General features: G+C 42.7%; 1 protein-coding gene across 1 annotated transcript; it reads left to right on the top strand.

The window, feature by feature from the left end:
• The first annotated feature begins 10,175 nt into the window (after nucleotides 1-10,175).
• Nucleotides 10,176-12,227, top strand: LOC112096895. Its single transcript, XM_024181106.1, has 3 exons — nucleotides 10,176-10,663; nucleotides 10,790-11,022; nucleotides 11,110-12,227. The coding sequence occupies exons 1-3, from the start codon at nucleotides 10,176-10,178 to the stop codon at nucleotides 12,225-12,227; spliced, it is 1,839 nt and encodes a 612-aa protein (XP_024036874.1).
• The last annotated feature ends 13,709 nt before the right edge of the window (nucleotides 12,228-25,936 follow it).

The following is a 25,936-nucleotide window of genomic DNA, read 5'->3' as shown; positions in this document are numbered from 1 at the left end:
GGCCAGTATCAAGCCTCTTATTGACCAACCCCGTTTGAAAATTATTCATATCAGGCGATGGAAAATTGAGCTCTATCTCATCAACTTTGCACCAAAACAAAAAATATTATGCGAGAACTTGAATGAATGCTCACGAACTTGGTGATGGCGCCAGAAGCCTACAACTTATATAGCTCGGCAGATAGGATTTTATTTTAGTAGAACTAAACATTACGAGCCCAATTGGCCTAAATTAAATTTAGGATTTCTTTAACCCAAGATCATAAACTGAACATGCCTACGTTTTCTCTTTGCAAACCTCAAGAAACCCAACTCCAAGAGGATCTATTTTTAACCACCGCACTGATCGATTTTTATTTAGTCCATTAATAGATGGCATGAATACAGGCAACGCACGTCCGAAAATCAAGCTTCAATCATTTGGGTTTCGATGTGGAGAATGACGAAGCAGAAAATGATAAAAGAACAAAACTTTTAAATAGATAACATGTTATTGATAAAAAGTTATCTATACTATGCTCTAAATTCTTTTATTTATTTATTTTTTTAAGAACCTTTTTCGTTAATCAGTGGTTTGTTTTGACGGCCAAAACGTGTTTCATCTACTTTCCATTAACGGTCAAGTAAACACATAATTTCATGTTCATTTATTAGCCATGAAAGCTACGGAAGCCAGTTAGTTAGGTTGAAGTTGGACGAAAGTTCCCGACATGTTCGTTGGGTAGCCATGAAAGCCAACGTGTAACTGTATCCATTAAAAATATAATTTTATCATCCGTTTGTTTCTTAAATTTTAAAGGTATTGTTTCACACATGAAATATTAGGGGAAAAAACTACTTAATTTGAAAAGAAAATTAAAGGATAGATAGGGGTGAAATTTGGTTCAAGATGTATTATTTGATTCTATTTAAATCAAATTAAACATGATTTAATTTTGAAAAAATTAATTCGTTTAATAAATGGTTGAATTGGATTCAATTTACAAAATAAATTAATTGAATCTAAGTTTGAGGTCACTGATTCATTTATCATTTAGGATTCGTTTAATAAACAATTAAAAAATGAATCGAGTATGAATCTATTCATTTATTATCCATTTGATTAAATTACTTATTTACCATTAATTTTTTATGCATAAATTTAAAAATTTAGATGATAGTTTTGTAATTATAAGTTATAATAATAAGATAAAAATAAATAGTTTTTAATAAATGTATTATACGAATTGTAAATGAATCTAAATTCGATTTAATTCATTAAATTTTATAGAGTAAATGAATTAAACAAATATTCATTCAATAAACAAATCGAATTCAAACCCATTGAATTAAGACTCTATTCGTTTACTATTCAATTCATTTACCCAGACATATGTGAAGGTACTAACTAATTCTATTGTTTTTTTTAAAGATAGACGAGGTGAGTATAGTCCAAATCGATTTTTCAGTGTCCTATTCTGCCAGGATTTGAATTTTGAGTGGCCAACCAAATAAAGCTGCTTGAATCTAAACGATGGATCATAATTTTAGTTCATGCTCTCGGTGTGTGCATGTTAGAGATGGCAGAAAAGCCCGCCCGGGCCGGATCCGAACTGAACCCGGAACATGCGGTCCGAGTAAAACCTGGCCCGCATGCATGAAAAAAGCGGATTCGGGCATTGATTTTCAATGCCCGGCAGTTTCCGGGCACGGGTCCGGTCACAGCACCAAGTACCCGGAACCCGGACCCGTGCCCGCTTTTTTATTAAGTAAAAAAAAAAGAGGAAAATATAAAAACGAAAATTGCATTTTTCCTTTACCCAATTTCCCCCAAACCCAACCGGCCAACCAACCCTAAATCGCGAATTCGAGACAAGTCTCAGAAATCAGAATCGGCACCTCCTCCCTTCGTCTCTCCACCATACCAGCAACCACCACCTATCCTTCACCGATGGCGATGCAGTATTGACAGTGACCGCGCCTCTCCCTCCACGACCACGAACCGCAAAGCACAGTCGTCACTCGTCAGTCCGTCAAAGAGCTCTTCACTGTTTGGTTAGCTTCTCAGCGGCAGCCACTGCGCGACGGCGTCCGCCACCATAGCTGGTCTCACACTCTCACTCCATTGTTTTGTCACCATATCAGCTGCAGCCTGCAACCCACAGCCACGACCCACGAGGTAATTTTTTTTTTTGGCTGTTTTTTCAAAAACAAATGATGAAATTGCTTTCAATATATGCTTAATTATTTTCTTGGATGCTGGAAGTGTTTATGTTGTTAATGGCTGCACAGAACATAATAAGAAAGAGCTAATGTTAAACACCCTCATTATGCTGTTGTAGTAGTTTTTCTATTTCATATGGGTGTTTCGTTTGGAATACGTTTGATCTCATTTATCTGCAAACTGCAATCGTTTTGATATAGCTCACAGTTCACAATTTACAGCTGATCAATTGAACAATTTCTGGCATTAATTCCTGTTTAAGTTGCAACTAGCTAGACTTGAACCAAAGAGGCCATGAACCTCAAATGGAACACTATTTCCTGTGTGAGCAGCACTTTTAAGAAATGATAAGTAACTTGTATGTGGTGATCATGAGCTGTAGTGATAATTACTTTAATATTGTGATAACATAAATTATATATGTTCATTTCATAAGCTTGCAAAGTGAGTAGTATTGGCAAGTATCTCTTCGGCATATTTGTGATTATGCACCAGGGGCCATCTAAAAACTAAAAAAGAATTGGCTCACATTAAGAAATTCTGTAAAGTGGGAAATTTCAGCTACTGGGACTAAAGTACAATGTAATCGCAGCCAAAAGACTTGTGACTAGGGGAATATTCAAATGGTGTTTATTGTTTTTTTTCTTTTTTATTTTTTAATCCTTACCTTATATACCTTCACTAGTATAAAGACATGGATTCACCACTCAACTACGGCCTAGTGGCGAAATAAGCATGATTGTTACCAAACTAACAAGTTTGCTTAGCTGAGAATGAGATAAGTTTGATATCTGTGCAGGCATGTATATATGTTTTAAAACACAAATTTAAAACTATACAATATTTTCTAATTATAATCAGACAGTGACAAAATACTTGCTTCAGTCAATTAATTAATTAAACCTGTTTATTTTCTTTGTATTGTGGTCCTGTTCATGCAATTGCTCCAGAAATTTCTCAGTTGTTTATTTATTTATCTGTCTGGTCTTTCTTCTTTGCTTTATTAGGTTGCTTAGGTTGCTTGTAAGTTAATTTTGTTATATAATATTATAACTATGTAATTTGCATGATTATTTATAATTATTCATTATTTTTTTATAATAAACAGCAATGCGATGTCACAGTCACAGTAACAGTCAGACAATATGGAAATTAATTCGTCAAATGCTCCAAATTTATCTCGGAATGTTGAAGATAGCAATGATAATGAGGTTGAGGAGATTTCACTGTCAACTCTTAAAGATAAAAAGGGAAAGAAAGTCTCTACAGCTTAGGATCACTTTACAAAAGTAACTATTAATGGAGAAAAAAAGGCAAAGTGCATGCACTATAATGCAATTTTAGAAGCCAAATACACATCATGGACCATGAGCTTGAATAGACACGTGAAATCTTGTTTTTCGAGGAGTCAACCGAAAATACAAGAAGCACTTCAAGGAAGTCTCAAAGTGCTCAAAAGAGAGGATGGGAGTTGTGACATTGGCTTTGATAGTTTTGATCCAAAAGTTTTACGGAGTTTGATCGCAAAGATGGTGGTGATGCATGAGCTTCCACTTAAATTTGTGGAATATAAAGGCTTTAGAGAAATGATGGCACATGCCAACCCCGTGGCTAAGCCAATGAGTAGAAATACATTGAAGAGCGAGATTTCGAAACTTTATCATATTAAGAAGATTAAGACTTTGCATATGTTGGAGAAAAATCAAGGTAGAGTGGCTATTACTACGGATTTATGGACAGCAAGTAATTAGAAAAAAGGATACATGGTTGTCACAGCACATTTTATTGACAACTCTTGGAAATTGCATAGCCGAATTTTAAGGTAATTTCTAATTTGTTTATAACTTTTTATTTGATTAATTTTTCTTTCAATTTTTTATTACTTATATTTGATTTCTTTTAAAGTTTAAATTGTTATAATATTTTAAGTTTGTGTATTTAAAATTATCACTTGAATATTTGTTAGGTTTATTTATGTTCCGAGCCCTCATACTGCTGAGGCCCTTTCTAATGAGTTGGTGCAATGTTTGTTGGATTGGAACGTGGATAGAAAGTTGTCTTCAATGACCTTGGATAATTGTAGCACTAATGATGCGATGGTTGAGAAATTGTTATTAAGGTTTGATCTCGGTACCTTAATTTCCAATGGTAAATTTTTTCATATGAGATGTACTGCTCATATACTGAATTTGGTTGTGCGGGATGGGTTAAAAGTTATAGAAAATGGGGTTGGAAAGATTAGGGAGAGTGTTAGTTACTGAACACAAACACCAAAACGATTTGAATCTTTTGAGCTAGTTGCTAGGCAACTGAAAATTAATTGTAAAAAAAGTTTGAAGTTAGATTGTCCAACTCATTGGAAGTCTACTTATGCCATGCTTGATGTAGCACTAATGTATAAAAGTGTTTTTTCTCGGCTACAACAGCGTGAGTCTCAATATAAGAGCTTGCCTAGTGATAGTTAGTAGGATTTGGCAGCCACAATGGTGGAGCATTTGAAATACATGTTAACGGAGATGTTTTCGGGTACAAAATACCCTACTGCTAATTTGTTCCTTCCGTTAATATGTAAAATGAACATGTCAATTAATGGGTGGCGCACTTCCGATAATCTTGCTATTAGAATTATGGCTGATAAAATGGTTGATAAATTTGAAAAATATTGGAATGAAATTCATCCGATGTTAGTTGTTGCTGTAGTTCTTGATCCGAGATATAAGATGTTGTTGATTGATTTTTATTTCCCAAAGATCTATGGTGATACAGCGGATGAGCATATTGAGCGTGCACATAAGCTTTGTCATGATTTAGTGAAAGAATATGAAATGAAAGCTATGGTTTTGAGTGATAGGCAGGATATTGGGTTGGATGATGTTCCTTTGGAATCTTCTTCGAATCCGAATAAGTATTGGGATGTAGATGAGTTTGAAACATTTCGAAGTCGAAATAAGCGTGTTAAGGTGACTAAGTCGGAGTTGGATAAGTATTTAGATGATGAATTATTGGATACTATTCCGAACTTTGATATTTTAACTTTTTGGAAGATGCACACAGGCCAATATCCTATTTTGGGCGAGTTAGCCAAGGATATCTTAGCCATTCCTGTATCCACTGTTGCCTCTGAGTCCGCTTTTAGTATCGAGGGTAGATTTTTGAGTCCACATCGTAGTAGACTTCATCCCAACACTTTGGAATCCTTAATGTGTGCTCAAAATTGGATTTGGGCTTCTTCTCGAGGTATAAAGTTATTTGAATTATGTTATCGTATTATTTGTTTGCTCAAAATATTTTTAAATCTTAATCTGTTATTTTTGTTATTAGGTGGAGTTCCGGAAAATGCGATTTTTGCTGGGGAGGAGTTAATTTCAGATGATGATGATGATGATGATGGGGCACAATCGTCGAGTTGTTTGACATAATCTGTTATTTTAAACTCTTTTATGAATTATGTGTGCTTGATATTTTGGGATTTTTATATGTTATGTTGGTTATTGATATTGGAGTTATTATGATATGTATTATGTAATATGTTGGGTGTTAGTATGCTACATTTATTTAGATTTATTTGGTGATTATTATGATGTTCAATTTAAATTTTTGATAGGGATTGAATGAATTTAGTTTAGAAATTAAATAAATTTAGGTAGTGGATAATAGATTGAAATGATTTTTATTTGTTATTTACTTCAATTTATAAAGTAGATTGAAATTGAAATAGTTAAGATGTTGTAATAATTTATTATAGAATTTTTTCCTTTTTTAATTTTGATAATTCTGTTAGATGTTTGCTTATAGTTAAGATGTTTTGATTTTAGACTGTTATGGTTTGTTAGAATTTAGAAGTAAACAATTGTTTTGACACCTTTTATTTATTCTTTTTTGGCTTGTGATTTGCCTTTTAATTTTTGTGTGTTGTGAGAAATTATGGTTTTTGCAAGTTGGGTTTGCAGTGAATTTCGAAGCTATATGTAATATGTGCATTTCTGATTTTGTCCCATATATTATGACCACTCAAATTCATCACCATTCACCACTCAAATCCGGGTAGAGAAAACCCGGAAAAAACCCGTGCCCGGATAGTGCCGGGCATGTGCCCGGCCCGCATAGAAAAATTTCGGGCACGGTGCGGGTCCGGGTAGCTACATTTGATATCTGGGTCGGTCTTGGGCAGCCCCAAACCCGGACCCGACCCGGACTTTTGCCATCTCTACTCAAATTCATCACCATTCACCACTCAAATCCGGGTAGAAAAAACCCGAAAAAAACCCGTGCCCGGATAGTGCCGGGCATGTGCTCGGCCCGCATAGAAAAATTCCGGGCACAGTGCGGGTCCGGGTAGCTACATTTGATATCCGAGTCGGTCCCGGGCAGCCCCAAACCCGGACCCGACCCGGACTTTTGCCATCTCTAGCTGCAGGTAGCTTGATCTGTAATACCACATGCAGACACAACTACACCGAATATCCTCGTGGTTACTACTCTGACCCTGACCAAGATCTGCGACACTACTTGTAACACCCTAGGCGAATCCCACATCGGTAAAGCATGGGAGAGATGCTGGGTTTATAAGGGGTGATCCACACCTTAATTGGCAAGACGCGTTTTGGGGTGTATGGGCGCCCCAAGAACAAATCCGCGCGGGCCTTGTTAAGGCCCAAAGCGGACAATATCTTGTCAGGTCTGGGTTGGGTCATGACATTGTGGTATCAGAGAGGCTCCGCGTGTCCTCTTGAGCGATGATGGGGCAAACCTCAACGGGGACGCTGAGTCCCCAAGGGGGGGTGTATGTAACACCCTAGGCGAATCCCACATCGGCAAAGCACGGGAGAGATGCTGGGTTTATAAGGGGTGATCCACACCTTAATTGGCAAGACGCGTTTTGGGGTGTATGGGCGCCCCAAGAACAAATCCGTGCGGGCCTTGTTAAGGCCCAAAGCGGACAATATCTTGTCAGGTCTGGGTTGGGTCATGACATTGTGGTATCAGAGAGGCTCCGCGTGTCCTCTTGAGCGATGGTGGGGCAAACCTCAGCAGGGACGCTGAGTCCCCAAGGGGGGGTGTATGTAACACCCTAGGCGAATCCCACATCGGCAAAGCACGGGAGAGATGCTGGGTTTATAAGGGGTGATCCACACCTTAATTGGCAAGACGCGTTTTGGGGTGTATGGGCGCCCCAAGAACAAATCCGTGCGGGCCTTGTTAAGGCCCAAAGCGGACAATATCTTGTCAGGTCTGGGTTGGGTCATGACACTACTCAAGTTCGAAAACTCTGAATTCACTAAGATTGGGCAAAAAATCTTGTGATAAATTTATCATTATAGGTACCCATATCATATCTTCTCTGTTTTTTTACATCACTAAGTGTGCTTCAGATTGTTGTGCTTTCGCATAATTTTTAATTTTTTAAAGCACAATAGCTTAAGTTATTCATAAACAACCAACTCTTAATAGGAAGCTAATGCAAACCATTCAATCATGCACTCGGTAAGTTGTTTACAATTGATAGCCAGTGAACTCAAATCTTGGATGTTGTAAAGTGAAATTACTGCTACCCAAAAATCAAAAAGTAGAAAGCAGACTCTCTAATAATTTATAAATCCAGTTTTGAATTAAATTACATATACAATCTACATTGTTCTTGACCTTGTCCTCTGGTCGTAACTGGATAGACTTTGAATGCGCTTAAGGGTAAGATTGCATTAGTGGTGGGCGTGGAATGTTATGTCTACTCACTGGGGCGTGGTTACTGCACAAGTTTGTCAAGAGAAGAAAGGAAACCGAGCTCAACAAAATTCTTCAAGAAAAATGATGGTTTATTACTACAGCAAGAGTTTTCTTCCACCGACCGTAATATTGAAAAAACAAAATTTTTTTACTTCCAAGGAATTAGAAAAGATGACTAGTAACTTTAACATGAATCGAATCGTCGGTCAAAGAGGCTAAGGCATTATCTACTAAGAATACTAGCGGAAGGAAAAATCATGGCTGTTCAAAATTCCTTAATAGTGGATGAGAGTAAGGTCGAGGTATTTATCAACGAGGTGGTCATTTTATCTCAAATTAATCATACAAATATTGCTAGGTTGCTGTTTGGAGACCGAAATTGTTGAAATGAACTCAAACTCGGCAGACGACTTCTCATTTAGAGGTCGAAGGGTCAAGTGACATGTCATTTCAGCTGATATATATTCTGGTTCTGGTTTCATCTAGATCAATCTAAGAGAGAGTGATAAGGAAGCATTAGAGAGAGTGAAACATCTCTGAGTATTCTCTGTATCATGCTTAGCACCTCTGTAACCTTTGAAGCTCAATAAAGTTGCTCCCTGAGTTTGTTTTCTCTGGTGGATGTAGGCACTGTAATAGGTGATGAACCACTTAAATCTTTCTGTGTTCTTGTTTCTTTGTGTTGTTATTCTTTGATCTAGTGAATGTCACGATTTGTGTTGATTTAATTCGTAAATCTTGGAGTCTTAATTAGATTTTGGGGTGAGATAAATCTGGTGGCTTAAGGGTCTGTTTCACAACAGAAATTCCTCTTTAATTGTACGAGCTTCATTTCCAATGTAACACTCTTTAAATACATACACGATCATCAAAATGAGGAATTTTCAGTCGCATAGGAAATGAGGTGGCGCTTTTTTGTTGAAGTTTCAATCGCTCTGTTCCATCTGCATTCAATTGCTTCCATACCTGTTGATGCGGGATTCCGATTCTCCTCGTTCTACGACCAGGATCGCAAAATGTTGATGCGGGATTCCGATTCTCCTCGTTCTACGACCAGGATCTCTGCCCGATCAACTTCTTCACGACCAGGAGGTCTTCTCGTGAGGCTTCTTCTCCAGAGGTTCCTGCGCACACAGACAAGTCAGAGTACGCCGGTTGTTTTCCCGGCGCAAACCCTCCGACGCTCAAGTCAGATATGAAGGTTCGGGGAATGCTCGCCACAGATCTTATGGCTTTTTCGTGGTTTTCTCTTCTTTTGAATTTCTTTTTTAATCTCAAAAATGCTCACCCCCTTACCTTCGTTGGCTACCTTTTTATAGGCTTTCCCTGAATCCCAGTCTTCCGCTTTTTTCGAGACGGTATGGGCAAACGCGGGATCTTGCGTGTTACGCCACGGTTCTGGGGAAAGCGTGGCTGTCGTGGTTCTGTGAGATCTTGCGTGTTACGCCACGGTTCTGGGGAAAGCGTGGCTGTCGTGGTGCTGTGAGATCTTGCGTGTTACGCCACGGTTCTGGGGAAAGCGTGGCTGTTGTGCCTAGATTCTCGGGCTGGGGAGCCTGTCTTGCCAACTGCCGTCGACCGGGTCTCCTCGCCTCTCGACCTCTAGCCGGAATGGCCTTATGTCTCTTACAGGAAATTGGCCTCGCGGATGACGTGCTCGTGGACGAGCAGGATATTTCTGCTCCTGTTCCCCCGCGCACCAGGCTTTTACGGGACACACCGGTTTGCAGAACTCTGCCATCAGCTATCTGCTCACCATGCCTGGTCTCGTCGACGTATTTCTCCCAAACACCGGTCCCCCAGTTTCTGGTGTTGGGTAATGTAGTGGACCAGCAGTAGAAACTCGTTAGTACTCGCTCGCGTGGGATTGGAAAAGGCTGCCAAGAGTCATGTCGCATTTAATTGTGGGCGAGGTGACGTGGCAGAAATCCCCCCCTCCATTTGAATTTCAAACCGACGGTTATGAGACCCTCGGGATTCCGCGCCGTTAAATGCTGGCAACCCAAGAGTCTGTCCTCATTAGGAGAACCAAATCCTCTCGAACGGCATATTCATCATTCACTCCGTCTCCGTCTCTGTCTCTCCGGCAAAGAAATTCCGGCATAAAAGGCCTCTATCTCTGACTTTCACCGACTGAGCCATTACTTCAGGTATTTCTTCTATCTCCTTGGTCTCGGATAATTGTAGATGATTTCTCTTCTCTTCTGTTTGGGTAGTAGTTGGTGGTGTTGTGGTTAGAGCTTAGGGAATGTCGAAGGGTAAGGAGAAAGTCGTTGAGATTGATGACGACGAACTAAGTTTCCTTCCCGGTCTGCTCACTGATCCTGCTTTTGACCTCGGGATCCCCTTAGAGCCCATCAGGTTTAGTGTCGGGACTAACGCTAGGAGGATGTCCCCCCAAACAACCTCCACGAGCGGAAGCAATGGTGAGGAGGGATCTTCTGGCTCTGAGGACACCTTAAGTGAGAATGGGGAAGGTGACTCTGGTGAGGTGTCTCCATCTGGAACATCACGACCAGAAGAGCGGGGTACAGTAGGAGGCAGAGCCTTGTCGCGCAATTACGCCATTGATTACATGACGTGCACGACCTTGTTTGATGAGCTCAATGACCTCCGGCTTAGGTATAGCATTCCTGGTGAGATACCTCTCAAGGTCCCAGGAAAGAAGGATGCTCCCAGCCGGCCTCCCAGGGGATACGTTACCCTGTTTCTAGAGAGCTTTAAGTACGGGCTGAGGTGTCCCTTGCAACCCTACTTTGCCCGGATACTTAACGGGCTAAATCTAGCTCCTGGTCAGCTGAATCCCAATGGGTGGAGAGTGCTCTCTGGTCTGTTCATCTTGTGGGACAGATGTTGTCAAAGCGAGCCCACGGTTGATGAGGTGAAGCACCTGTACCAGCTAAAGAGCAGCCCCAAAGATGCCGGCTGGTACTACTTCCAATCTAGCACCAAGAGCCGGAAACCCATAACCGATCTTCCGACCGGTGGTGGTGGGACTTGGAAGAGGAAATTCTTTTTTGCTGAGGGTCCTTGGGGTCAAGTTGCACAAATAGACGGGAAGGATTGTCGCGTCTCACCCCGTTTCACGGTCCCAGGTTGCCTGCTCGCTCTAGATGTCTTGCATCCATAATTGCTCTTGCTTTTTTGGCTTGTCTCTAACCAAGTGTCTGTTTGTGTTGTAGTTTCTTGGGGGGTCCACTTCCCGCTTGAACCTGACCAGCTCAAACGGGTCGAGGCTGTACTAGCCAATTCCTGCTCGAGCCGAGAACTGTTAACTACATACAACTTGCTCGAGTCTCGCTTGATACTTCCTGGCCATAGGATGGAGGACGCTGTGATAGGGGCTCTGACCCGAAAACGTTCCCGACCTCCAACCACGAAGAGGGACCAGAGTAAGGATGCCCTTACTGCAAAGCGGGCCAACATCGTGCAGCAGGTCCCACCCTTGAAGATTTTACCTCTTGCTCCTGTAAAAGTCGGGGAAGCTAGTGGAGCAACCACAGATCCTGCTTCCTCTTCTCCTCCTGTCGGGCCTCGATCTCGCTTACCTGACAGCCGAGCAGAACACCTGATCCTTTACCTCAATGAGTTAACTAAACTCGTGAGCAAGAAGGACCTGGAGGACTTTGATGGCCGCACCTTGGGTGAGCTGGTGGGGGCCATGCAGCATAGTACTTTCCACCTCAGCTGCATGACCATCTATTACAAGGCTAAGGTTGGCCGCTACGACCGGAAGATGAAGGAGGATATTCAATCGGCGACGACCAGAGCTGACGTTGCCGAGAAGAAAGTAGGGGAGCTGAATCTCGAGAATCTGAAGCTGATAGAGCAAGAATCACTTGCTCAAGCAAAAGCCATTTCCCTCGAGGAGGAGCTTACCAAGGTCAAGGAGGATCTGCAAAGGCAGAAGGCTATGTATGAGGCTCAGCTCGAATCTTTCCGCGACTCCCACCGAGCTCAGGTCGAGAACTTGAAGAGGGAGGCTGACCACCAGTACGACCAGGGTCTTCGGCATTCCTATCGTTGCATCATGGCCGTCCTTGGGAAGCAACACCCTGATCTGAAGATGGACGACCTTGCAGCTGGTGTTGCTCAACATATGGACGAGGAGGCGGCCAAGGAAGATGCCGATGGGGTAGAGCCGATCGTGGTCGAGGAGGAAGACTCTCCTCCTCGTGCAGTCCCTGCTGATGTTGGCGAGGCGAGCACCCCCCCTGACGCAACTGGTGATACCCCTCCTGCACCTGTGGAGGTCCAGCCAACCGATGCTGCCGGGCTTACTGATCCACCATCTTCTTGATATATCTCTTGTATTGTAATGAACAATGTTCATGAAGATTATCCCCTCTGTTAGTTATTAACAAATTAATAAAAATGGTTTTTGATTACTTTCTTGTGTTGTAAGTGTGAATTAATTTTCGGTTGAGAATCTGCTTGTCTTTGTCTGGACGAGCAGGTTCTGGCCTGGCTCATGGTTTTGCCACATGCTTTTGGGGATTCTTCAATGCCTGGGATTCGGCTCGCCTTCGCGCGGTCGAGCAGATCCTGGCATGCTTGGCTTCTGTCTCGCCATAAGACAGGCTTTGAGACTTGGTGAGCCTTTGCATGCCTTGGATTCTTCGAGGATTGGGATTCTGCTCGCCTTCTCGTGGCCGAGCAAATCCTGGCATTCTTGGCTTCTGTCTCGCCTTAAGACAGGCTTTGAGACTTGGTGAGCCTTTGCATGCCTTGGATTCTTCGAGGATTGGGATTCTGCTCGCCTTCTCATGGCCGAGCAGATCCTGGCATGCTTGGCTTCTGTCTCGCCATAAGACAGGCTTTGAGACTTGGTGAGCCTTTGCATGCCTTGGATAATTTCTTCAAAGCTTGGGATTCTGCTAGCCTTCTCGTGGCCGAGCAAATCCTGGCATGCTTGGCTTCTGTCTCGCCATAAGACAGGCTTTGAGACTTGGTGAGCCTTTGCATGCCTTGGATTCTTCGAGGATTGGGATTCTGCTCGCCTTCTCGTGGCCGAGCAGATCCTGGCATGCTTGGCTTCTGTCTCGCCATAAGACAGGCTTTGAGACTTGGTGGCCTTTACATGCCTTGGATAATTTCTTCAAAGCTTGGGATTCTGCTAGCCTTCTCGTGGCCGAGCAAATCCTGGCATGCTTGGCTTCTGTCTCGCCATAAGACAGGCTTTGAGACTTGGTGAGCCTTTGCATGCCTTGGATTCTTCGAGGATTGGGATTCTGCTCGCCTTCTCGTGGCCGAGCAGATCCTGGCATGCTTGGCTTCTGTCTCGCCATAAGACAGGCTTTGAGACTTGGTGAGCCTTTGCATGCCTTGGATAATTTCCTCGGTTTCAAGCGAAAGAAATTCCTCGACGTTCTATTAATGGCAGGATTCGGCTTACATGAAATTGTTTGGACATAAAGCGTGAAAGATAAACGATAATGAACATGAGCAAAAATAGCTTTCGAATGTCAACAAGTCTCACTGGAAGTATTTTCGGAGGTATGCTGCGTTCCATGGGCGTTTCACCTCGTGGCCGTCCGTGCGGACCAGCTTGTAAGCTCCGGGTCCCGCTATCTGCTTGACTCTATATGGCCCTTCCCAATTCGGTCCCAGCACTCCTTGAGTCGAATCTTTGGTGCTCTGATTCACTCTTCTCAGTACCCAGTCTCCGACCCTGAATTGTCGTATGTTCACCTTCTGGTTATAATACCGAGCAACCCTCTGTTGGTAAATGACTGATCGCTCGGCTGCTTGCTCCCTCCTCTCTGTTAGCAGATCAAGATTCAAACATATCTGCTCGTCGTTCTCCTGCTCATTGAAATGACCTGTCCGGTGTGTGGTCGTCCCTATCTCAGCTGGCACGACCGCTTCATGTCCGAAAGCCAAAGCGAACGGTGTCTCCCCAGTTGCGGTTTTGTGGGTTGTTCTGTATGCCCATAGCACACCTGACAGCTCGTCAACCCACGCACCCTTTTTTGCTCCCAGCCTGGTTTTCAAAAGCCTCTTGATGGTCTTGTTGGCCGCTTCTACTTGTCCATTCGATTGAGGGTGAGCAGGTGAGCAATACTTCAGCTCTATCCCGAGGTTCTAGCAGAACTCCCTGAAGCTGTGATTATCGAACTGCCTGCCATTATCCGTTACCAAGGCATAAGGGATCCCGTATCGACAGACCAGGTTTCTCCACACGAAGTCTGTTGTTTTCTTCTCTGTGATCCTGCTAAGGGCTTCTACCTCTATCCACTTCGTGAAGTAATCTATAGCAACTATTGCATGTGCTGCTGCTCCTCGTGCCTTTGGCAATGGGCCGATCAGATCAATTCCCCATTGAGCAAATGGCCAGGGGGAGGTCATGGAGGTGAGCTTCTCTGGTGGTTGGTTAGAGAAATTTGCAAAACTCTGGCAGCTTACGCAACTCCTGGTCTTCTCTTGCGCATCCTGGTGCATTGTCGGCCAGAAATATCCCTGCCTTAGAACCTTGTGGGCCAGGGATCTCCCGCCAGAATGATTTCTGCAAATTCCTTCATGTACTTCTCTCAGTACGTAATCCGCGTCGTCCTCATCCAGACACCGAAGGAACGGTAGTGTATATCCTCGCCGATACAGTACCCCATCAATCATCGTGTATCTCGAGGCCTGAGCTCTAATCTTGCGAGCTTGCAGCTTATCTGGTGGTAATACCCCGTCTCTAAGGTATGAAACTATCGGGTCCCTCCACGAGCGTTTTTGTTCTATCCGCAACACCCCCAAATTCTGATCGATACTTGGGCTGGACTTCACCTCCAGAGGGACCGACTTTGGCATTTTTGGGTCGGCTACTGCTGCCATCCTAGCCAAAATATCTGCTCGACTATTCTGCTCCCTGGGGATTTGTATCACCTCCACTGTTTCGAACTTCCCCATCATCTGCCTGACTGTCTTCAGGTACTGCTCCATCTTCTCCTCTCTTGGTTGGAATCTTTCACTGACATGATTCGCAACCAGCTGGGAATCAGTTCTAATCTTAACTCTGTCTGCTTTCACGGTCTTGGCCAATTCCAGACCTGCTATCAAGGCTTCATACTCTGCCTGGTTATTCGTGGCTGCAAATTCCAACTTTACAGCATAAGAGATCTCCTCCCCCTCTGGGCCTTCCAAGACAATCCCTACTCCTGAACCCCGCTCCCTTGATGACCCATTCACAGACACCTGCCATACTTGGGTTTCGTCGTTGCCTATAACCGCATTTTGTTGATCTAAGCATACTTCGGGCTCTGTGAATTCAGCTATGAAATCGGCCATTGCCTGGGCTTTTATCGCTGCGCGGGGTTTATAGTCTATGTCGAACTCGCTCAGCTCTACAGCCCACTTGACGAGCAGACCAGAGGCATCTGGCTTGTGCAGAGTCTGACGTAATGGCTGGTTTGTTATTACTGAGACCGGGAATGCTTGAAAATATGGCCTCAACTTCCGAGCAGCAACCACAAGGGCAAGTGCCCATTTCTCCAACGGCGGGTATCTGGTCTCAGCGTCGAGCAGGGCCTTGCTGGTGTAGTATATCGGATATTGAACTCCTTCTTCCTCTCTCACCAGAACAGAACTGGCGGCCCGATCCGATATCGCCAAATACAGATATAACTTGTCCCCCTCCCTTGGTGTGGACAGCAGCGGAGCTTGCTGCAAGTATTGCTTCAAGTTCCGGAAGGCTTCCTCGCATTCTGGGGTCCATTCTGTTTTCTTTCCCCTCCTTATCACTTGAAAGAATGGCTGACACTTATCTGTAGCCTTGGATATGAATCTGCTCAACGCCGCCAACCTCCCCGTGAGGCTCTGCTTCTCCTTCAGGTTACGAGGAGACGTCATTTGCACAATCGCCTGGATTTTCTCGGGATTTGCTTCAATCCCCCTATGGCTCACCATGAATCCAAGGAATTTCCCTGACTCGACCCCAAAAGCACACTTCTCCGGGTTGAGCTTCATCTTATACTTCCTCAAAAGCTCGAATGTCTCCTCGAGGTGTCTGACATGTTCCTTCGGGATTTTGGACTTGGTGATCATGTCATCCACGTACACCTCCATGGTTTTCCCAATCAATGGCTTAAAGACTTTGTTCACCAGCCTTTGATAGGTGGCCCCAGCATTTTTGAGACCGAACGGCATTACCTTGTAACAGAACAAACCTTGGTTAGTGATGAAAGCCGTGCTTTCCTCATCCTGCTCGTACATGGGGATCTGGTTGTATCCCGAGAACGCGTCCATGAAGCTAAGCAGACCATGTCCAGCCGTTGAATCTACTAGCTGATCGATCTTTGGTAAAGGGAAGCTGTCTTTTAGGCACGCCTTATTGAGGTCTGTGAAATCCACACACATCCTCCACTTGCCGTTTGCCTTCTTTACCAACACCACATTCGATATCCACTCAGGGTAACTGACTTCCCGAATGAACCCTGCTCTCAAGAGCTTCTCCACCTCGCCATTTATAGCCTCATACCTCTCCTGGTTGAAGCACCTCCTCTTCTGCCTTACTGCCCGGGCACCTTTCTTTATTGCCAGCTTATGACATGCTACCTCAGGGTCAATCCCTGGCATGTCTTCATGTGTCCAAGCAAATACATCAGCGTGAGCCTGTAAGCATTTCACCAACTCCCGCTTTTGCTCTCCTTTAAGTCTCGACCCGATTCTGATTGTCTTTCCCGGGTTCTCTGGTCCCAGGCTTACTGTTTCCAGATCCTCTACAGGTTCTTGTCTGCCCTTCTTGTTTTCCACTCGGGTATCGAGGGGTGTTATCTGCAGTGCTTCCCTTGCTGCCGAGGAGTAGCAGCTTCTTGCGATCCTCTGGTCTCCTCGTACCACTCCTACTACCTCATTCACCCGGTACTTCAGAGCCAGATAATGGTTGGACAACACCGCTTTGCTCATCCTTAAAAATGGCCGACCTAGGATCATCTGGTAAGGACTTTCTTCGTCCACTACGACAAAGTCCAATATCATTGTTCTTTCTGTCGGGGAGCTCCCAATTGTGATAGGCAGCTCGACCACGCCCAGAGGGACCAGCTTCCCTCCTCCGAACCCCTTCAAGGAGGTATTGGTGTATTCCAACTTCCGGTCGGCTATTCCCATCTCTTCCAGGGTTGACTTAAATAACACATCAACTGAGCTCCCCGTATCAATCAGTATCCGATCGAACTTCTTGCTAGCGACAGTAGCCTTGATGATTAAAGCATCCTCGTGGGGGTATAGAATCCCTTCCTCATCCTCATCCGTCCACATGATTGGCACTTGCCTGACCCTTGCTCGTTTGGCTGCTGGGGTGTTGAAGAGTACCTCTTTACTGGTCATGGCGTACCTAGCATAATTTTTTCTCGATCTATTAGAATCTCCGGCCAATGTTGGGCCCCCAGCTATCACCCTTACTGCGGGCTGCTCGCGCCTCAAGTTTCTACCACTCTGCTCCCCTTCACCTGTTGTGGCCACCATCGGGAAGGTCCCATCTATAAACTCGTCCAGGTACCGATTTCTCACCAAATCTTCGACCTGGGTCTTGAGATCTCTACACTCTGTTGTGGTATGGCCATGAGTGCCATGGAACTTACAATAACGTCCTTTATCCCTCCTGTTGGGTAGCTTTGTTATTGGTGTAGGGAGGTGCAGCAGCCCTCGATCCTTTATGGCCTCGTACACCTCCTCCAAGGACATCTTCAAGGAAGTGTACCGCCCATAGTCCGGGTTCTGGTCGATCAGGCACTGCTCTTTTCTCTGTTTGCCCCGCTCTGAGTTGGGGGCGGTGGAAGTACTTCTGGTCTGCTCACTTTGCTATCGTGGGGAAGACCACCAGATGCCGACTCATGCCTTCTCCAAGGCTCCCTAGCTGGGGAACGAGGAGGTTGCGCCCTGCTGCGCTAATGTTGTGGTGGCCTCTGATGAGGCTGGTAAGCAGTTACCCGACCTCCTGCTCCACTACTGGGGGCCTGGTGGTCCCTCCTCCTGATCGGCCCATTCCCCGGTAATGCTTTCTTCTCTTTCCTCCCCAACCCTTCTAACTGGTCTGTCTTAATCCGTGCAGCCTTCTCCTCTTCAATCTCGATGTCTCTCTTAGCCTGTTCGTATGCGGCTGCATACGTTTGAATCGCTGGGCTTCTCAAATTGTACCACAGCCTTCTTATCTTCACCCCTTCCTTCAATCCCCTTAATGCCTGAGGGTGGTTGAAGGCTCCCAAGTCGAAGACAGCCCGATGAAACCTCTTGATGAATTCCCGAAGGGTTTCTTGCTCCCCCTGTTTCATGCTTTTCAGCTCCATCATGTCATCTTTCGGTGCCATTGCCCCACTAAACTGCTCCGCGAATTCCTGGCACATCTGCTCGAAGGTTTTAATGCTGCCCCGAGGAAGTTTCCTGTACCATTCTCGTGCACGTCCCTCAAGAGAGAGTGGGAACACCCTGCACCTTTGGGATTGAGATAATCCTTGTACCCCGGTTATGTCGTTGAAGCGCTCTATGTGCACCAGCGGATCAGTTCTTCCCGAGTATCTGAGGTCTGGGAGGCGGAAATCTCTCGGAATAACTGCCCTCATGATCTCTGCTGCGAGCGGTGATTCTCCGTCCAGCATTATCCTCCAACCAGGGGCTCTGTTCCTTCCTTGCATGTCGTCAATTATCTGCGCTAGTCTGCGCACTTCCTCCTCCAGCTGCACTGCACGACCAGGGTCACGTGCCGCAACTTGATCCCGCTCTTGCTCTACATCATGCTCGTGTTGCCTCAACTCTGTTTCCTCTGCATTCATCACCTCGTCGTCCTCGTCACCAGTCTGTCTTGCCGGGGACTGCTCTTTTTCTCTATGAAATTCTCCCCGCAGAGGTACGTTACCCCTCTCACCACCAGATCTCCCGGTGGTTTGACTTCTCCCCACACTATCGGGACCTGGAGCCACTCCACCGCCTCTCACCCTTCCCTCTTGGGTTACCCTTCGCTCGCTTCGCAGCTCATGCAGGATGGTTGTCAAGGTCTCCATCTGCTTTTCCATCCGTTCCATCCGGTCGAACATGACTTTTTCCCGTGCCTCACTGACTATCTCCCTCAGCGTCACGGAATCGTTAAGCCTCCTATCACCCCCTTGTGCACTACTTCCTCCTGTCTCCATCGCTTTTCACTTGCTTCACCCCTCTCCTTGCTATCAACAGAAGCGTTTTGCTCTGGTCCCCACAGACGGCGCCAAAATGTTGATGCGGGATTCCGATTCTCCTCGTTCTACGACCAGGATCGCAAAATGTTGATGCGGGATTCCGATTCTCCTCGTTCTACGACCAGGATCTCTGCCCGATCAACTTCTTCACGACCAGGAGGTCTTCTCGTGAGGCTTCTTCTCTAGAGGTTCCTGCGCACACAGACAAGTCAGAGTACGCCGGTTGTTTTCCCGGCGCAAACCCTCCGACGCTCAAGTCAGATATGAAGGTTCGGGGAATGCTCGCCACAGATCTTATGGCTTTTTCGTGGTTTTCTCTTCTTTTGAATTTCTTTTTTAATCTCAAAAATGCTCACCCCCTTACCTTCGTTGGCTACCTTTTTATAGGCTTTCCCTGAATCCCAGTCTTCTGCTTTTTTCGAGACGGTATGGGACTCTGACTGCTGCGTTATGGGCAAACGCGGGATCTTGTGTGTTACGCCACGGTTCTGGGGAAAGCGTGGCTGTCGTGGTTCTGTGAGATCTTGCGTGTTACGCCACGGTTCTGGGGAAAGCGTGGCTGTCGTGGTTCTGTGAGATCTTGCATGTTACGCCACGGTTCTGGGGAAAGCGTGGCTGTCGTGGTGCTGTGAGATCTTGCGTGTTACGCCACGGTTCTGGGGAAAGCGTGGCTGTTGTGCCTAGATTCTCGGGCTGGGGAGCCTGTCTTGCCAACTGCCGTCGACCGGGTCTCCTCGCCTCTCGACCTCTAGCCGGAATGGCCTTATGTCTCTTACAGGAAATTGGCCTCGCGGATGACGTGCTCGTGGACGAGCAGGATATTTCTGCTCCTGTTCCCCCGCGCACCAGGCTTTTACGGGACACACCGGTTCGCAGAACTCTGCCATCAGATATCTGCTCACCATGCCTGGTCTCGTCGACGTATTTCTCCCAAACAATACCTATTTATCATCGAGATGTCAAGTCTAAAAACATAATTTTGGATAATAAATATTGCGTTGAAGTTTCAGATTTTAGGGCATCAAGATCAAGGCAGTTTATCAAACACACATGACTACTCAAGTCTAGAGCACCTTTGGATACTTGGATCATAAGTATTTTCGGGTGAGTCAATTTAATGCGAAAAGTGTTGTTTATAGCTTTGGAGTAATTCTTGCTGAGCTAAAGACCAATTCGTTTTACTAACTTTGAAGAAGACAAAAGTTAGCAGCATATTTTCTATGTGCAGTGAAAGAGGATCATTCGTTTAAAATCCTTGATGGTCATTTCCTGAAGCAAGGTTACCAAAGTGAGATTGTAACAGTTGCTAAACTCGCAAAAAGATGCTTGAATCTTAATGGAAAAAAAGCGACCCACAATGAGAGAAGTGGCCTTGGAGTTAGTTGAAATTGGAGTATGCGATAATGGATCTTTAAATATGGTTCAAGAAAGTCTCAAAGAGATTGATTATGGGGATAATGACATTATTGCAAATTCTGAAACAAATGGATGTTTCACTGGATCTTTTTTGAATGGCACTGTCGCTGTTCCGTAGATGCTGATCCTCTAATTTCAAACACATGGTGAAGGAAGTCACTACTACTGCACGTAAAATTTCAAGTTTTATATTTGAATAGTAAATATTTCTGTAATAATGAGGAAGGCTTATTAATTTAGTGCAAGTATTTATTGTTCCTGATTTTGTTTTTTGTTCTTGCATTTGGGACGTGGTCCTGATGGAGTTCATGTTTAAAAGTTAAAACTTTGGAGCCTCATGAGGTTTACATAAATCAGTTATATAAGTTCGTCGGCCTTTTGAGGTTTTATATAAATCAGTCATATACTGGCGATTCAGGCTACTTTCTAATTACTGGGTGAGAATTAGATCACTACTCCATCGATAAATGAGGGTCAGCCTTGGCTGCAGTGGCAGCAGCTTGTCCTCTGAGCCAACCAGTCCTCCTGGCTGCAATAAGACCAACCTTCTGGACAGGAGGAGCATCACGCCTAATAGTGCTGGCATGACCAATGTGCTGGTGGTTACCTCCTCCATGAGGATGCTCCACTGGGTTCATGGCCACACCACGCACCTTAGGCCAGCAGTTTCGCTTCACTCTGAGAGAGACAGATCGGGTGTATGAGAGGGAGGGTGAGCGAGAGAGACGGATCGGGTGTGTGCGATGGAGGGTGGGTGAGAGAGACAGATCGGGTGAGTGAGAGAACAGAGCAAATGAGTAAATGAGTGACTGGTACAGTGAGAGGAAGGGGTAAGAATTTTAGATTTTTCACATTCTTTAGATTTAATTTTAATATTTTTCAATGGAAAAATCTATTTTTAATTTTTAAATTGAAAACTTCGAAAACGGCAGAGGAAGCATGCGCTTCTGGCTTCCTTATGTTCTCGTGGTGGCCGAATATCATTTTCCTTTTTTCTAATCAATTATGGTCATTTTTTCTTTCATTTCACACACCCTTAATCCACTCACACCCCACACGTAACACAAGTCCTCCATTACAGTTAACTTGCGTGGCAACTTTCGTCTGTTGAAAATTCAAGTTACACAAAAAATTTCTATTACTTGTATGAAGAAACATAATTAATTTGTACTTTCCATTGTGAAATCTTTCCATTTGACGAAAGTGAATAAAATGCACAATTTCATCAACATCAATTGAATGTAATTGGCCGATTTAATTATTTGCTCTTTGGTAGAGAAAAGATGAAAAATAGTAAAAAAAATATACAACAGTTTAAAGTACACTTCTGCATAGTCTTCCGAATTGAAATGAATTCGGAAACGTGAGAGTTCATGAATTGGAATTTTCGACTTAGTAACAAAACCATTTTTACCTAACCCACTAATGTTACATTGTATTTTAATATTATTTTAATTTTTTATTTAGGCTTTGTTTGTTTTCTCGTGTAAAGTCTGGACAGGACTAGTATAAGGTATTAACATTGTTTTCCTTAAAAATAACATTCACCATAGTAGTTCTAACTTGAATTTGAAGTATGAAGTTGTGGCTATCTAAAAATCGATAGTAGGCTTAAGGGCCTAATCCGGGCCATCAAGTATGTATTTTTTTTGTGGACCTAATCTATTATGTTAGAGCAACTACTGTGGACCGTACTTTGAAAGACACTTATGCATTAAAGTGGGCTCAATTTGCATTGAACTTTGGGTTAAGCCCACTTAAAGGGTCTCGGCCCATAAAAAAATGCTTTACAAATCAAGTTAGTAGAGAACCAATTACTCTAAAAAGACTAAAATAGTACAAAATCAAAAAGTTCATAGTCTCAATTTACGCCATATTAAACTATTGCAATATTCGGATATAGTGTATTATACCACCTTCTAGAAACTTTCCTTAAGACCCTAACTTTGGCCCAACACCTTTCTTACCTCTACAAGATAAATGTGCATCGACCAAAAAATCATAAATAGGATACAAATCCTAGAATCCTAACTCAAATAGGAAAGCACTACTTATTCTTAAAAGAGAAAAAATCATGAAAAACCCTAAGTTTTATATTTCCATTCTAAGGCTCCTATAGCTCCTCCGCTCTTTTCTTTCTAGCATAAACACTATACAAATAGTTGCTTAAGCCATTGAACATATAATTTCTGTAAAGGAAATCAAAATGATTCCAATCATATATTGGATTAATCACTTGGCGATCAACTTCAACCCTTCTATGTACAGGAGCATCTTCCTTCAAGAATCTCGCAAGATTCAAGGTGATCAAGTAAAAAACCATTTTTTGTTGCCACCATTGGAAATTCTGTCCAATTAATTTCTCAAGTTTTTCCTCACGAGGAACAACCATAGAGGAAACAGCACCAATTCTAACATCAACACATGAGACAGTAAGAGGAGGGTCAAAAGTTACAGCTTGCTGGCTCATATCAGTTTCTATTTTAACAGATAATATGTTTTACAATTGTTGTGATAGATTATCATACATTACAAGCGATATTAGACCCGGCCACTTTGCATGCAAAAATATAGTAGTTAAGTTCTCAGAAAAGATTAAAGGCAATGGTCCTATTTAAAACCCAGATTGTTTAGGCAATGTATAAAGCTTCACTAACAGAATCTTTCGAGTGCACTTAAGCTTACTAATAAGGCTCTTACACACTTATCACAATTTCATAACAACAACAACAACAACAACAATAATAATAAATTGAAACAACAAAGATATAATATACAATTCAACAATATGTAATAAAATAAAATAAAAACTAACTCGAGGCATTGAATGGAGCTTCAAATGTAATGGAACAAGGCCTTGAAGAGATTGATTGTGCTCTCATGACATACACAAGCTGCAAATTCTAAAACTAATGGATCCATCAACGGGTCCTTTTGGATAGTGTTAGTGTTTCAGTGGATGCTGATCCTCTAATTTCAAACAATTGGTGAAGGGATTTGATACTATACACATGATATTTCAAGTTTTATGTTTGAAATTTTAAAGCTTGTTTAAAGGACTTTTCAGATTTTGTGTTTGTGACTGTAATTTTACGTGCATATATATTAGTCAAACTCAGTGTAGGAGGTCTCTAAGTGAGTTTATAAGTTTTCAATCTTCATGTCAGTGACGGTAATATTAAATTAGTGGATGTATCTTGGCCATTCCTAATGGTTATGAAATAAATTGAAGTATAGTTTCCATATGTTTTTTGAAATATGTATTTAATAAATAAAATTGTGAGACTTTAGGAATATATTTTAGTTATTGTATACTTCAATTATTATTTTTTATTCAGAAACCATATGCTCATAAATAGTTAAAAAGAAAAATCTCTACATAGTAGTATTAACCTTGTTTGAGATCCCAAATAATTTATACTATATATACACGTATTTAAACAAATTTTCCAAGTAATTTTGATCTTCTTTTATAAATTAAGTGTGTCAACCTCATAGTCAGGATTGTTGTGAATGTCTTGAATCTTTTAGTATAAAACCAACATGTTGGTCTGTAAAGTTTTTGCATTTGTTTATAAGATTATCTAGCAGGGAGACGATGCATAACATTTCATTTGAGAACATTTATGTTGTCACCGTGTTTGGTTGTGAATAAATTGAAATTGATTAACATACATTAATAACTGAAAGTGACATGTTGGGGAAAAGAAATAATTCATTCCATTATAAAAGCTCTGATTTGGGAAACCTAAGATAAATTCAAATTTAATTGCAACTTTCACAAGTTTATTTGAACCATTTTGTCCCTAACCCATTAATTAAAAATGGTAAAACTATAAAAGTAATTGAAAATTTTGGTAAAAGATTCGATGACAACGTCACTTGTTTTGATCTCGCGGTCGTAGTTTAGTTGTGCCTTAAATCATAAATCTTGATAACTCATATTCAAGTTATGAAATTCACATAATATCACCAAATGTGAAAAATTAGATAAATGAAAAGCGCCTGTCTAGGAACCAAAAATCTTACTCAAGTGGCAAGAATGCACGGTCTTAAACCGGCCAGCATCAAGCCTCTTATTGATCAACCCCACTTGAAAATTAATCATATCAGACGATGGAAAATTTAGCTCTATCTCATCAACTTTGCACCAAAACAAAAATAATATGTGAGAACTTGAATGAAAGCTCATGAACTTGGTGATGGCACCAGAAGCCCATTACTTATAACCTTATATAGCTCGGCAGTTAGGATTTTATTTTAGTAAAACTAAACATTACAAGCCCAATTGCCCTAAATTAAATTTAGGATTTCTTTAATCCAGGATCATAAACTGAACAATGCCTACGTTTTCTCTTTGCAAACCTCAAGAAACCCAACTCCGAGAGGATCTATTTTTAACCACGTTGATTTTTTTTCAGTCCATTTTTATAGACGGCGTGATAAAAGAACAAAACTCCTGAATAGATAACATGTTATTGATAAAAGGTTATCTACACTGTGCTGTTCATCTTTTTGAATATTTTTTTTAAGCATCTTTTTCCGTTAATCAGTCGTTTGGTTTGACGGCCAACACGTGTTTCATCTTGGTACGTTCCATTAACGGTCAAGTAAACGTAGGAACTTTGAGCGACGTCCATAATTTCATGATCATTTCCGGAAGCCAGTTAGGTTGAAGTTGGAGGACAATTACCGACATGTTTCGTTGGGTAGCCAACTTGTTTCATCTTATCGATCGACAGATCTTTATTTAAGATCATTATTTGAAAAGCAAGTCGTTCAGCGCCAAGGTGGTAACTAGTACAACTTTTACTTCTTTCATTTTTTGATTTCATTTCACACACCCTTAATCCACTCCCACCCCACGCATAACACAAGTCCTCCCTTGCAGGGAACTTGCGTGGCAACTTCCGTCTGTTGAAAATTCCTATTTCTCGTATGAAGAATCATAGTTAATTTCCACTTTCCAGTGCAAAATCTTTCCATCCGACAAAAGTGAATAAAATGCACAGCTTCGCCAACATTAAATGAATGTAACTGGCCGGTTGAGCAATTATTTGCTAGAAAAGATTAAAGATAGTCAAAAAGATACAACAAATTAATGTACACTTTTGCATTGTCTTCCGAATGAGAAATGAATTCCGACACGTGAGAGTTCATGAAATGGAACCTTCGATTTAGTAACAAAGCCGAATTTACCTAGCCCACTGATTACATTGTATTTTATTTATTTTAAAGAAATGTTAACATTTCTTTAGCATAATGTGTTGAGGACTATTTTTAAAGATGGTAAAAGTGACTGGATGATTTGGTAAAACATTCCATGACGCCACATGTAATTGACCCATGTCAGGCTTTTTTTTTTTTTTTTTTTTTGAATGACCCATGTAAGGCTTTTACTTCAACTATTGGGTCTCGATGATGTGTCGGAATAACGTCA

This window comes from Citrus clementina, unplaced genomic scaffold (genome assembly GCF_000493195.1).
Source record: "Citrus clementina cultivar Clemenules unplaced genomic scaffold, Citrus_clementina_v1.0 scaffold_7, whole genome shotgun sequence".
NCBI lineage: Eukaryota > Viridiplantae > Streptophyta > Magnoliopsida > Sapindales > Rutaceae > Citrus > Citrus x clementina.
The sequence above is the reverse complement of the archived record's forward strand: the minus strand, read 5'-3'. Positions and strand labels throughout refer to the sequence as shown.

Bases quoted from the DNA above. Each gene is read 5' to 3' on its own strand.
- LOC112096895 (XM_024181106.1), top strand. From the start codon at position 10,176: ATGTCGAAGGGTAAGGAGAAAGTCGTTGAGATTGATGACGACGAACTA. The intron at 10,664-10,789 runs GTGTCCCTTGCA...ATGTTGTCAAAG, and splicing joins AGCTTTAAGTACGGGCTGAG to CGAGCCCACGGTTGATGAGG. The intron at 11,023-11,109 runs GTTGCCTGCTCG...TTTGTGTTGTAG, and splicing joins ACCCCGTTTCACGGTCCCAG to TTTCTTGGGGGGTCCACTTC.